The 14,551-nt window shown below is 36.1% G+C and overlaps 1 protein-coding gene across 6 annotated transcripts in view; it reads left to right on the plus strand.

Annotated features, from left to right (window-relative positions):
* Window positions 1-14,551, plus strand: part of PHF14 (PHD finger protein 14) — a 199,945-nt gene that overhangs the window by 153,971 nt on the left and 31,423 nt on the right. For 4 of the 6 annotated variants that reach the window (XM_060157096.1, XM_060157097.1, XM_060157099.1 and 1 more), the window contains one exon: window positions 9,417-9,501. The exons of the other annotated variants lie outside the window; for them this stretch is intronic. In XM_060157096.1, coding sequence (XP_060013079.1) covers window positions 9,417-9,501 — 85 coding nt within the window. The remainder of the gene's footprint in view (window positions 1-9,416; window positions 9,502-14,551) is intronic. 6 annotated transcript variants of the gene reach the window in all.

A 14,551-nucleotide genomic window follows, 5' to 3' on the forward strand; every position in this document is an offset into this window, starting at 1 on the left:
ACAGAATAGACAGCCCAGAAACAGACCCATGTATATGTAATAACCCAATCTTTGGCAAAGGAGTAAAGGCAATTCAATGGAGAAAATGTAGTCTTTTCAGCTAATATGTTTTTAATGCAAAGCAAGTGGTTGGGAGGGTAGATGGAGACCATATCATAAAGGGTTACAAATATTATACCATGAATTTGTAACCACCGAAGTTCTGTTTGCCCTTTAGAGGATGTTAGGGGTCAGGAGAGGAGACATTATTTAGACCAGTGATTCACAAGCTTTTTCAGTCACAGATTTGTTTTATATAGTTTGCTACATATAACCTAAAGATTTTACAGAATAAAAAGCATGCTGATAATTTTTGTTCTTTTCTTTTTACATTAAAAAATGCTGATCAGTCTCCACTAAATTGATTTTACTACCACTTGTAGCATTAAATAATTTGAAAAATATCTGGTCAAAGTGCTTTATTTTATAGTTAAGAGAAGTAAGACTCACAGAAGTAACCTCTTGTTAATCTCAGGTTTACACAGCTAGTTAATGGCAGAGCAATGACTAGGTTAGTGTCAGTTAGTGCTCTTTTTACAGTCATTTATTAATCTATCACTGAGCACTTCAGAAATTATTTTATATTGTCACTAAATCTGTTCAGTAATTAAAAACAAGTTTAGTGCTAAAATATAGATGTCTAAAATCATTTTGCAAATCATGAGTAAACTCAAACTATGGAAGGGTACACAGTGATTGATTAGGTAGAGCAACACATAGTCCTCTGATTAAACTTTGTCAAAGACTGAACGCATTCTTGTGTTATATGAGTACTTGCACATAAACGTGCTGGTTTGTCTGTTGTCACTGGAATCCACCTCTGTCTTCACCTGACATACTCTTCTAAGTCTCTGAACTTGATTTTATTCCTTCCCTCATCAGTGTCCTTCATTACTACTTCTGGTACAAACAGTTTCCTGAAAAATTTGTCTCTTAGATGTACTTGGTGTCCCTGTACTCTTAGTCACATAGTCTGCTTTAAGAATAGACTTGGAATCAAATTGTCTAGGTAACTGTGTAAATTTGGGCAAGTGACTTAATGTCTCTGTACCTCATTTGCTCACTTTAAAATGGAGACAGCAATAAATAATACCTACTCGTTAGGGCTTTTTTTTTTTTTTTGGCTCTTTTATCAGTGGTTTAGAGTCTAGTAACAATGACAATGAACCTAACTAATACCTAATTCAGTTTTGTATTTAGTTGCACAGGAAAAAGAAATGAAATAGTTTTCACTAAGATAAAGATGAAATATACATTTATGTCTAGTATTTCTGAAACACTGAGAATAGCACATCCATTGTGTTTTTTTTTTTCTTTATCTGAGGACCATTTAAAATTATTTTAATAGAATGTTGGCTTTAACTATATTTCTTCAGTATTCTATAAAATTTAATTTTAATCAAGTATTAATTTTTTGTACATTTTTCACAGTATAGAAACATCTTTTTTTCCTTTGAAACTCCAACTTTGTTAAGGAGCAACAATTTCCTGCATTGGTAATGTTAAGTGTAACTTTAGCTTTCAATTCATTGCTGCAGTTACGTTTCCAGAGCCTGCTGTAAGAGATAAACCCATTGCAAATGAAGACAGTATTCATTTCCTTCCACCTCAGGCCACACTGAATTGATTGAGGTAATAAAATGACAGCACCCTGTAATATACTGAAGGCTCTTTAATTCAAAAACCAGTTCTAGCCTGATTCAGAGCTTGTTTAAAGCTAATTTATAGCTTGCATAATTTTCAGCAGGCCAAGGTAAAGGATGATATATGAAAACTGATAAAGAATTAACTTATGACACATTCAGACCTGTCTTGTTAAAGTCAACGGGTATTAAAAAAACAGAGGTGGGGGGATGGTGGAAAAAATAATTGGTAATCTTTTGCTTCACATAAGTAACATTGTTGACAACAGTTTAAATTGCCCACCGTCTTATTTCAAACCTAGCTTCTTGTCCTTTCTTTGTAAAATCAGTTCTATTTGCATTTCTTATATTGTAAAGTCCTTCATTTTTCATGACATATTAAGGCCAGTGTGAGGCTGAGTACAGTTAGCAGCTGTTGTGACTTCCATAGCTTCAAATATATTGTATGCCGCATTGGCAATGCTGCTGCTAAATAGTTCTCTGTCGGTATTTTAATTACAAATAATCTTTTTCAAGGTGCAAGCTGGAAGGAGTGAGGGCTCTTCATTTTTATTTGGGCTGAAAATTCAGGATTAGTCCTTTTGCCTTTGTGGGCTGTTTTTGCTCTCTTTATTCCAGCATATTTCTTCACTTTTGACCCACAAATAATACAACTACGATAGTAAAGTATTCTGTACTATGTGTGAAGCCAGATTCTCAGAAATTTCATGTCAGCATTCACAAGTGAAACACGGATTACATTTTCCTTTTTAATGTTTAAATCTTTTGCATAGTTATTTTTTCCTTAAAGAACAAGACAACAGTGGAGGATGGGCATAGCTTTTGCCATATTCCATTATTATAGGATCCTAGAAAGTGTTGAAAACTTTCAGAAATGCGTTTACCACTAGTAACCATGTGAATCACACTGTATATTGGAAATATTTTATATATCAAAGCTAAAAAAGTCAATGAATAGATATATAAATGTAAGGTTAGATATATGAGACTGAGAAGTTTTTTGTTTCTTCAGTGTAACTTGTCTATTTAGGTATTAAGATGAAAAGATTTTGTTTAGTCTAATTATGTCTATGGTAAGTGGTCATAATTTTAATTACTTTTTTGAAAGTTATAAGCATACGTGCTTATTATAGAATAATATATAAAGATGAAAATAAAAATCACTCAGGGAATAACCACTACTAATATTTTGTTATTTTTACAACTTGAAGATTTCTATATTTTAGATACAAGCTCCATTTTCATTTGGTTCACTGTCACTAAAACGTTAACTCCTTGACTTGAGCCATAAAATATAAAAACTTTCTTTTCAAAAAGTGTACTCCTTTTTAAGTGAATTTGGAGCCCATGTGTAACAAGTGATTTCGGAGCCCTAGTAATCCAAACAGAAAAATACGGTTGTAGTATTTTTCCTGCTTTTATAGCTTGGGGAGAATGTTGTTTTTAGAACAAATATTTTATTTTTCCCACATATGAGTTTGAAAAATCTAATGAAGCCAAAGGCTTGAAGATATTACAAAAAATTCAGGGAGCAGGAATATCTGTGAGAAAGTATTATTGTTGCTTTTATATTCAAAATATTTATATATAAGAAAAATTTTTACAGCAAAAATTTTTTTTAGATAGGTTCTTTTAGCCTCACTGGAATTAACAATAGAAAGCCATTAGTTTTGAGTTAATTTAAAGCAAATTTTGTCCCTGGCAAAGAATTGATTTATTTCATTTTTTTTATACATCTTTATTGGAGTATAATTGCTTCATAATGCTGTGTTAGTTTCTGTTGTACAACAAACTGAATCAGCCATATACATACATATATCCCCATATCCCCTACCTCTTGAGCCTCCCTCCCACCCTCCCTATCCCACCCCTCTAGGTCATTGCAAAGCACCAAGCTGATCTCACTGTGCTATGTGTCTGCTTCCCACTAGCTATCTGTTTTACATTTCGTAGTGTGTATCTATCGATGCTACTCTCACTTTGCCCCAGCTTCCCCTTCCCCATACCCCTGTGTCCTCAACTCCTTTCTCTATGTCTATGTCTTTATTCCTGCCCTGCCACTGCGTTCATCAGTACCATATATTTTAGATTCCATATGTATCCTTTAGCATATGGTATTTGTTTTTCTCTTTCTGACTTACTTCACTCTGTATGACAGACTCTAGGTCCATCAACCTCACTACAAATAATTCAATTTCATATTTTTATGGCTGAGTAATATTCCATTGTATATATGTGCCACATTTCTTAATCCATTCATCTTTTGATGCACAATTAGGTTGCTTCCCCGTCCTGGCTATTGTACATAGTGCTGCAGTGAATATTGTGGTACATGTCTCTTTTTGAATTATGGTTTTCTCAGGGTATATGCCCAGTAGTGGGATTACTGGGTCATATGGTAGTTCTATTTTTAGTTTTTTAAGGAATCTCCATACTGTTTTCCACAGTGGCTGTATCAATTTACATTCCCACCAACAGTGCAGGAGGATTGCCTTTTCACCACACCCTTTCCAGCATTTATTGTTTCTAGATTTTTTGATAATGGACATTCTGACTGCTCTGAAGTGATACCTCATTGTACTTGATTTGCATTTCTCTGATAATTAAAATGATGTTGAGCATCTTTTCATGTGCCTCTTGGCCATCTGTGTGTCTTCCTTGGTGAAATGTCTGTTTAGGTCTTCCACCCATTTTTTAATTAGGTTGTTTGTTTTTTGATATTGAGCTCCATGAGCTGTTTGCATATTTTGGAGATTAATCCTTTGTCAGTTGTTTCATTTGCAAATATTTACTCCCATTCTGAGGGTTATCTTTTTGTCTTGTTTATGGTTTCCTTTGCTGTGCAAAAGATTTTAAGTTTCATTAGGTCCCATTTGTTTATTTTTGTTTTTATTTTCGTTACTCTAGGAGGTGGATCAAAAAAGATCTTGCTGTGGTTTATGTCAAAGAGTGTTTTTCCTATGTTTTCCTCTAAAAGTTTTATAGTGTCTGGTCTTACATTTAGGTCTTTAATCCATTTGGAGTTTATTTTTGCGTATGGTATCAGGTAGTGTTCTAATTTCATTCTTTACATGTAACTGTCTAGCTTCCCAGCACCACTTATTGAAGAGGCTGTCTTTTCCATTGTATGTTCTTGCCTCCTTTGTCATAAATTATGTGACCATATGTGCATGGGTTTATCTATGGGCTTTCTATCCTGTTCCATTGATCTATATTTCTGTTTTTGTGCCAGGGCCATACTGTCTGGATTACTGTAGCTTTGTAGTATAGTTTGAAGTCAGGGAGCCTGATTCCTCTAGCTCCATTTTTCTTTCGCAAGATTGCTTTGGCTATTCAGGGTCTTTTGTGTTTCCATACAAATTGTAAACTTTTTTCTAATTCTGTGAAGAATGCCATTGGTAATTTGATAGGGATTGCATGGAATCTGTAGATTGCTTTGGGTAGTATAGTCATTTTCACAATATTGATTCTTCCAATCCAAGAACATGGTATACTCTCCATCTGTTTATGTCATCTTTGATTTCCTTTATCAGTGTTTTATAGTTTTCTGGGTACAGGTCTTTCACCTCCTTAGTTAGGTTTATTCCTAGGTATTTCATTCTTTTTGTTGCAGTGGTAAATGGGATTGTTTAATTTCTCTTTCTGATTTTTCGTTGTTAGTATATAGGAATGCCAGAGATTTCTGTGCATTAATTTCGTATCCTGCAACCTTACCAAATTCATTCATTAGTTCTAGTAGTTTTCTGGTGGCATCTTTAGGATTTTCTATGTATAGTATTATGTCATCTTCAGACAGTCACAGTTTTACTTCTTTTCCAATTTGTATTCCTTTTATTTCTTTTTTTTCTCTGTTTGCCATGGCTAGGACTTCCAAAACTATGTTGGATAAGAGTGGCAAGAGTGGACATCCTTGTCTTGTTCCTGATCTTAGTGGAAATGTTTTTTACCATTGAGTGTGATGTTTGCTGCAGGTTTGTCATATATGGCCTTTATTATGTTGAGGTAGGTTCCCTCTGTGCCCATTTTCTGGAGAGTTTTTATCATAAATGGGTGTTGAATTTTGTCAAAAACTTTTTCTGCTTCTATTGAGATGATCATATGGTTTTTATTCTGTAATTTGTTAATATGGTGTATCACATTGATTGATTTGCATATATTGAAGAATCCTTGCATTCCTGGGATAAATCTCACTTGATCATGGTGTGTGATCTTTTTAATATGTTGTTGGATTTTGTTAGCTAGTATTTTATTCAGGAATTTTGCATCTATGTTCATCAGTGATATTGGTCTATAATTTTCTTTTTTTGTGATATATTTTTCTGGTTTTGGCATCAGGGTGATGGTGGCTTCATAGAACAAATTTGGAGTGTTCATCCCTCTGCAATTTTTGGAAGAGTTTGAGAAGGATCAGTGTTAGCTTTTCTCTAAATGTTTGATAGAATTCACCTGTGAAGCCATCTGGTCCTGGACTTTTGTTTGTTGGAAGATTTTTAATTACAGTTTCAATTTTGTTACTTGTGATAGGTCTGTTTATATTTTCTAATTCTCCCTGGTTCAGTCTTGGAAAATTGTACCTTTCCAAGAATTTGTCCATTTCTTCGTGCTTGTCCATTTTATTGGCATATAGTTGTTTGTAGTCGTCTCTTATAATCCTTTGTATTTCTGTGGTGTCAGTTGTGATTTCTACTTTTTCATTTCTAATTTTATTGATTTGCGTCCTCTCCCTTTTATTCTTGATGAGACTGGCTAAAGGTTTATCAATTTTGTTTATCTTCTCAAAGAACCAACTTTTAGTTTTATTGATCTTTGCTATTGTTTTCTTCATTTCTGTTTCATTTATTTCTGCCCTGATATTTATGATTTCTCTCCTTGTACTGACTTTGGGTTTTCTTTGTTCTTCTTTCTCTAGTTACTTTAGGTGTAAGGTTAGATTGTTTATTTGATATTTTTCTTGTTTCTTGGGGTGAGTTTGAATTGCTATAAACTTCCCTCTTTGAATTGCTTTTGCTCTGTCCCATAGGTTTTGAGTCATCATATTTTCGTTGTCATTCATTTCTAAGTATTTTTTAGTTTTGAGTAATTTAAAGCAAAATTTGTCCCTAGCAAAGAATTCATTTGTTTTAAATTAACAGATTTATTAATGAGTCATACTAAAAGAAAATGTTTAAGTAATTTGTGTTGTTACTGTTATTAAAAATTGAGTATTTACCCGTATTTAACCTTTTAGTCACTGTATTTATTTCAATGTATACTCACTTATTTCTTCTGATATTGAGGTATTTAATAATGATTTAGTATTATTTTCATTGTATAGGAAGATTAATTTTTTAAGCTCTGCTCTCTATTTGCATAACTTTACATATTGATCTGGGGAGAACATGATCAAGTTAGCCTAATGAAGTTAACTAATTGTCACCCTCTTATGAACTCCATATTGAGAGGAAATTAAAGACAGAGAGAAATCATCAGGCTTTGGTTTGAAATCAAATTTAAAGTATTTTACAAAGTTGTAGTAAATTTAAATGAAGAATGTATCTATTTTAAACTAACCCTAAATGTAGGTAATTTAAAATGTTAAAACTCAAATGTCTGGAGCATGCCAGGCATTTAGCTTTGTTTCCAAAAGAAATGAAAAATAAATTACAAAAAGTGAAATATATGACAAGTAATTTTTTGAACCTTTTAAGGTACAAAAAGTATAGTAAATCAAAACAGAATTGATGAGAGTTGAGTAATATTTTCCATAGGATATGACTTAATGTACTATTCCTAATAATGTACTAATGCATCACTGTCATCATCAAGTCCACACATTGACTTCTAGATTCCTGTCTTTGTGTGGGGATAACCTGGCTTATGAGGACCCTACACACATTCATATACATGATTATACACATACATCAACCTTCTCATACCCCTGTACACACCTCCACATACATTCCTACAGATGTTCCTATGTACAGCTCTACACATAGCCCTTCACACACCCGCTACTCTTTACAAGACTCTATCATGCACACACCCTGTACATATATGTACACACTCTACACTAAAACAAAACTTACTTTGTTATCCTTACTAGGTGTGATGTACCTGATTTTATTTTTTAATTAAATTTCACTTTTAAAACAACTCACTAAACTCACTACACCCACATTTCATCTAGACTAGAGCTGTTACAGTAGATCCTGACATATACAGGCCTATATTTTTGCTAGGTGTCTATGTATATGAATACAGATAGAGAAGAAAATACAATCTAGGAGGAAGTAATATTTTGCTTACATTCTTAATTTTGTGTAGATATTTTTGAAGCTTTTATGTTGTGATCTTTCATTGTTCAGCAAGGATGAGCTATAGATTTGTAAATTTCCTTTTTTTTTTTTTTTTTTACCATGCAGTGGACAAACTACAAGAATATTCTACGTAGAAGTATTTAAAGAAACTAAGAGTTCAAGCAAAGAGGTTTAAATTATACGATTTGAAAGCAGTTCATATAATAGGATTGATATTTGTACTTTATGATAAAATGAAAGGCTTTGTGCTGGTAAAGTGGCAGTACACTGCAGATTTTGGCATTATCTGAAATTGTTCCCAAGTACTTACACTGAGAAATGTTCAATTCCTGGGAAACATCTCTTGTATACAGTCAGTCTTCTCATATAAATGTCAAGAAGCCAGTATTGTTTTATGTTTATTATCTGTGAGTTAAACCTCTTTTTTTATATGTCAGTTTTTATAAAATTGAACTTAAGTAAAACATGCCTGTGGAACATCAGGTTTATAATCAGATAGACCTGGATTTGAATATCTGCTCCTCCACTTAGTAGCTTTGCCACTCTGGGGCAAATTCCTTAAGGCTTCTGAGTTTGTATTTCCTCATCAGTAAAGTAAAGGTAATATTGTGTAGGCAAGTTCTGAACATCAGAGAATAGCATATGTAGAATGCCTAGCATAATTGCTGGCCCATTAAATTATCTATAAATTGTAACACATACCATCGTGATTATTATTATAATTATTACTATCGTTATTAACCCTGTGTTATTTTTATCCAGATTTGTGAGCAAAACCAAACTATTTTGTTGCATGTGTGTTTGATTTTTCATAACCCAAAGGATAAGAGATGCCTAATAACTTAGAGAAGCTCTTTATGTAACAGTTGTCAAGATTGAGAAAAATAGGATCATGTATAAATTTGATTATAGACTTATAACCTATGGTTTCTAGATTAATATGGAATCATATATGGAAATAGTACTATTTCATGGTTTTTTCAACAGGATTATGTGAATACTTATTTTCTAGTATCTCAATTTTTAACTCAGGCTCTTACTGTTGAATTTCATATGATATTAAATTATTGCTAATAAAAGATGTCAGTAGATACTTTAGGTAAGCTCAGGCTTACCTAAAAAAGTAATGTCTGCCTTAAAAATTCAGTTTGTTAGAATTATAAAGCATTTACCCAGGGAGAGACTTGGTGCCCCAAGGTTATTTGAGGAAAATACGAGTTTCACCTTGAGTCTTATTCATAATGGTTTACTTCTCATTCATTTAAAATAGTGGAATCTTAGAGTTTAAATCTAGAAGTGACTTTATAAAGTTACAGCTCAACTGGTCAAATTCCCTTAGACCTTTTTTCCCTCAAGGTTATCACTAGTTAAGAAATCTAGACAGATTTTAGGAAGATGGCTCAAGAGTAAGACGTGGAGATCACCTTCCTCCCCACAGATACATCAGAAATACATCTACACGTGGAACAACTCCTATAGAACACCTACTGAACGCTGGCAGAAGACCTCAGACCTCCCAAAAGGCAAGAAACTCCCCCACGTACCTGGGTAGGGCAAAAGAAAAAACACAGACAAAAGAATAGAGACGGGAGAGAGTGGGAGGGAGCTGTGAAGGAGGAAAGGTTTCCACACACTAGGAAGCCCCCTTGCAGGCAGAGACTGCGGGTGGCAGAGGAGGGAAGCTTCAGAGCTGCAGAGGACAGCACAGCAACAGGGGTGTGGAGGGCGAAGCGGAGAGATTCCCACACAGAGAATCGGTGCTGACCTGCACTCACCAGCCCAAGAGGCTTGCTGCTCACCCGCCGGGGTGGGCGGGGCTGGGAGCTGAAGCTCTGGCTTCAGTCGGATCCCAGGGAGAGAACTGGGGTTGGCTGCGTGAATACAGCCTGAAGGGGTCAGTGCACCACGGCTAGCCGGGAGGGAGTCCAGGAAAAAGTCTGGACCTGCCAAAGAGGCAAGAGACTTTTTCTTCCCTCTTTGTTTCCTGGTGTGCGAGGAGAGGGTATTAAGAGCGCTGCTTAAAGGAGCTCCAGAGACGGGCGTGAGCCGCGTCTATCAGCGTGGACCCCAGAGATGGGCATGAGTTGCTAAGGCTGCTGCTGCAGCCACCAAGAAGCCTGTGTGCGAGCACAGGTCACCATCCCCACCTCTGCTCCCGCAAGTCTGTGTAGCCCGACACTGCCTGGGTCCTCTGATCCAGGGACAACTTCCCCGGGAGAACGCACAGCACGCCTCAGGCTGGTGCAATGTCATGCTGGCCTCTGCCGCCGCAGGCTCATCCCACATCCGTACCCCTCCCTCCCCCCGGCCTGAGTGAGCCAGAGCCCCAGAAGCAGCTGCTTCTTTAACCCCGTCCTGTCTGAGCAAAGAAGAGACGCCCTCCTGCGACCTACACGCAGAGGCGGGGCCAAATCCAAAGCTGAAACCCGGGAGCTGTGCAAACAAAGAGGAGAAAGGGAAGGTTCTCCCAGCAGCCTCAGGAGCAGCAGATTCAATCTCCACAGTCAATTTGATGTACCCTGCATCTGTGGAATACCTGAGTAGACAACGAATCATCCCAAATTGAAGAGGTGGACTTTGGGACCAATATAGACTATTTTTTCCCCTTTTCCTCTTTTGGTGAGTGTGTATGTGTATGCTTCTGTGTGTGATTTTGTCTGTATAGCTTTGCTTTCACCATTTGTCCTAGGGTTCTGTCTGTTTTTTTTTTTTGTTTTTTACTTAAAAATTTTTTTTTCTTAATAATTATTTTTTATTTTAATACCTTTATTTTATTTTATCCTCTTTCTTCTCTTTCTTTCTTTCTTTCTTTCCTTTCTTTCTTTCCTTTCTTTCTTTCCTTCCTTTCTTTCTTTCTTCCTCCCTTCCTCCCTTCCACCCTTCCTTTCTTTCATTTTTTCTCCCCTTTTAATCTGATCTATGTGGAGGACAGGCTCTTGGTGCCCCAGCCAGGCATCAGGGCTGTGCCACTGAGGTGGGAGAGCGAACTCCAGGACACTGGTCCACAAGAGACCTCTCAGCTCCATGTAATATCAAACAGCGAAAATCTCCCAGAGATCTCCATCTCAACACCAAGACCCAGCTTCACTCCACGACCAGCAAGCTAGTGTTGGACACCCTATGCCAAACAACTAGCAAGACAGGAACACAACCCCACCCATTAGCAGAGAGGTTACCTAAAATCATAATAAGTCCACAGACACCCCAAAACACACCACCAGACGTGGACCTGCCCACCAGAAAGACAAGATCCAGCCTCATCCACCAGAACACAGGCACTAAGTCCCCTCCACCAGGAAGCCTACACAACCCACTGAACCAACCTTAGCCACTGGGGACAGACATCAAAAACAACGGGAACTATGAACCTTCAGCCTGCAAAAAGGAGACGCCAAACACAGTAAGATATGCAAAATGAGAAGACAGAAAAACACACAGCAGATGAAGGAGCAATGAGAAGGATGATGAAGGAGCAGATGAGACCTAACAAATGAAGAGGAAATAGGCAGTCTACCTGAAAGAGAATTCAGAATAATGATAGTAAAGATGATCCAAAATCTTGGAAATAGAATAGAGAAAATGCAAGAAACATTTAAGAAGGAACTAGAAGAACTACAGAGGAAATAAGCAATGATGAACAACACAATAAATGAAATTAAAAACACTCTAGAAGGGATCAATAGCAGAATAACTGAGGCAGAAGAACGTATAAGTGCCCTGGGAGATAAAATAGTGGAAGTAAGTACTGCAGAGGAGAATAAAGAAAAAAGAATGAAAAGAACTGAGGACAGTCTCAGAGACCTCTGAATGTACCAACATTCGAATTATAGGGGTTCCAGAAGAAGAAGAGAAAAAGGGACTGAGAAAAAATTTGAAGAGATTATAGTTGAAAACTTCCCTAATATGGCAAAGGAAATAGTTAATCAAGTCCAGGAAGCACAGAGAGTCCCATACAGGATAAATCCAAGGAGAAACACGCCAAGACACATATTAATCAAACTATCAAAAATTAAATACAAAGAAAACATATTAAAAGCAGCAAGGGAAAACCAACAAATAACACACAAGGGAATCCCCATAAGGTTAACAGCTGATCTTTCAGCAGAGACTCTGCAAGCCAGAAGGGAGTGGAAGGACATATTTAAAGTGATGAAGGAGAAGAACCTACAACCAAGATTACTCTACCCAGCAAGGATCTCATTCAGATTTGATGCAGAAATTAAAACCTTTACAGACAAGCAAAAGCTGAGCGAGTTCAGCGCCATGAAACCAGCTTTACAACAGATGCTAAAGGAACTTCTCTAGGCAAGAAACACAAGAGAAAGAAAAGACTTAAAATAACAAACCCAAAACAGTTAAGAAAATGGGAATAGGAACATACATATCGATAATTACCTTAAACATGAATGGATTAAATTCTCCCACCAAAAGACACAGACTGGCTGAATGGATACAAAAACAAGACCCATATATATGCTGTCTACAAGAGACCCACTTCAGACCTAGGGACACATACAGACTGAAAGTGAGGGGATGGAAAAAGATTTTCCATGCAAATGGAAATCAAAAGAAAACTGGAGTAGCAATTCTCATATCACACAAAATAGACTTTAAAATAAACACTATTACAAGAGACAAAGAAGAACAATACATAATGATCAAGGGTTCAATCCAAGAAGAAGATATAACAATTGTAAATATTTATGCACCCAACATAGCAGCACCTCAATACAGAAGACAAATACTAAAGCCCTAAAAGGGGAAATTGACAGTAACACAATCATAGTAGGGGACTTTAACACCCCACTTTCACCAATGGACATATCACCTAAAATGAAAATAAATAAGAAAACACAAGCATTAAATGATACATTAAACAAGATGGACTTAATTGATATTTATAGGACATTCCATCCAAAAACAACAGAAAACAGATTTTCCTCAAGTGCTCATGGAACATCCTCCAGGATAGATCATATCTTGGGTCACAAATCAAGCCTTGGTAAATTTAAGAAAATTGAAATTGTATCAAGTATCTTTTCCAACCACACCGCTATGAGACTAGATATCAATTACAGGAAAAGATCTGTAAAAAATACAAACACATGGAGGCTCAACAATACACTACTTAATAACGAAGTGGTCACTGAAGAAATCAAAGAGGAAATCAAAAAATACCTAGAAACAAATGACAATGGAGACACGATGACCCAAAAGCTATGGGATGCAGCAAAAGCAGTTCTAAGAGGGAAGTTTATAGCAATAAAACCCTACCTTAAGAAACAGGAAACATCTCAAATAACCTAACCTGGCACCTAAAGTAAGTAGAGAAAGAAGAACAAAAAACCCTAAAGTTAGCAGAAGGAAAGAAATCATAAAGATCAGATCAGAAATCAATGAAAAGAAATGAAGGAAATGATAGCAAAGATCAATAAAACTAAAAGCTCATTCTTTGAGAAGATAAACAAAATTGATAAACCATTAGCCAGACTCATCAAAAAAAAAAAGGGAGAAGACTCAAATCAATAGAATTAGAAATGAAAAAGGGAGAAGTAACAACTGACCATGCAGAAATACAAAGGATCATGAGAGATTACTACAAGTAACTCTATGCCAATAAAATGGACAACCTGGAAGAAATGAACAAATTCTTAGAAATGCACAACCTGCTGAGACTGAACCAGGAAGAAAGAGAAAATATGAACAGACCAGTCACAAGCAGTGAAATTGAAACTGTGATTTAAAATTTTCCAACAACAGAAGCCCAGGACCAGACAGCTTCACAGGCGAATTCTATCAAACATTTAGAAAAGAGCTAACACCTGTTGTTCTCAAACTCTTCCAAAATATAGCAGAGGGAGGAACAGTCCCAAACTCATTCTACGAGGCCACCATCACCCTGTTACCAAAACCAAAGAGGTCACAAAGAAAGAAAACTACAGGCCAATATCACTGATGAACATACATGCAAAAATCCTCAACAAAATACTAGCAAACCGAATCCAACAGCACATTAAAAGGATCATAACACCATGATCAAGTGGGGTTTATTCCAGGAATGCAAGGATTCTTCAATATACGCAAATCAATCAATGTGATACACTGTATTAACTAATTGAAGGAGAAAAACCATGTGATCATCTCAATAGATGCAGAGAAAGCTTTCGACAAAATTCAACACCCATTTATGATAAAAAACCCTGCAGAAAGTAGGCATAGAGGGCACTTTCCTCAGCATAATAAAGGCTATATATGACAAACCCACAGCCAACATCATCCTTGATGGTGAAAAACTGAAACCATTTCCACTAAGATCAGGAACAAGACAAAGTTGGCCACTCTCACCACTCTTATTCAACATAGTTTTGGAAGTTTTAGCCACAGCATTCAGAGAAGAAATAGAAATAAAAGGAATACACATCAGAAAAGAAGAAGTAAAGCTGTCACTGTTTGCAGATGACATGATACTCTACATAGAGAATCCTAAAGATGCTACCAGAAAACTACTAGAGCTAATTAATGAATTTGGTAAAGTAGCAGGATACAAAATTAATGCACAGAAATCTCTGGCAT

The sequence above is a fragment of the Lagenorhynchus albirostris genome, chromosome 8 (assembly GCF_949774975.1).
Source record: "Lagenorhynchus albirostris chromosome 8, mLagAlb1.1, whole genome shotgun sequence".
NCBI classification, from domain to species: domain Eukaryota; kingdom Metazoa; phylum Chordata; class Mammalia; order Artiodactyla; family Delphinidae; genus Lagenorhynchus; species Lagenorhynchus albirostris.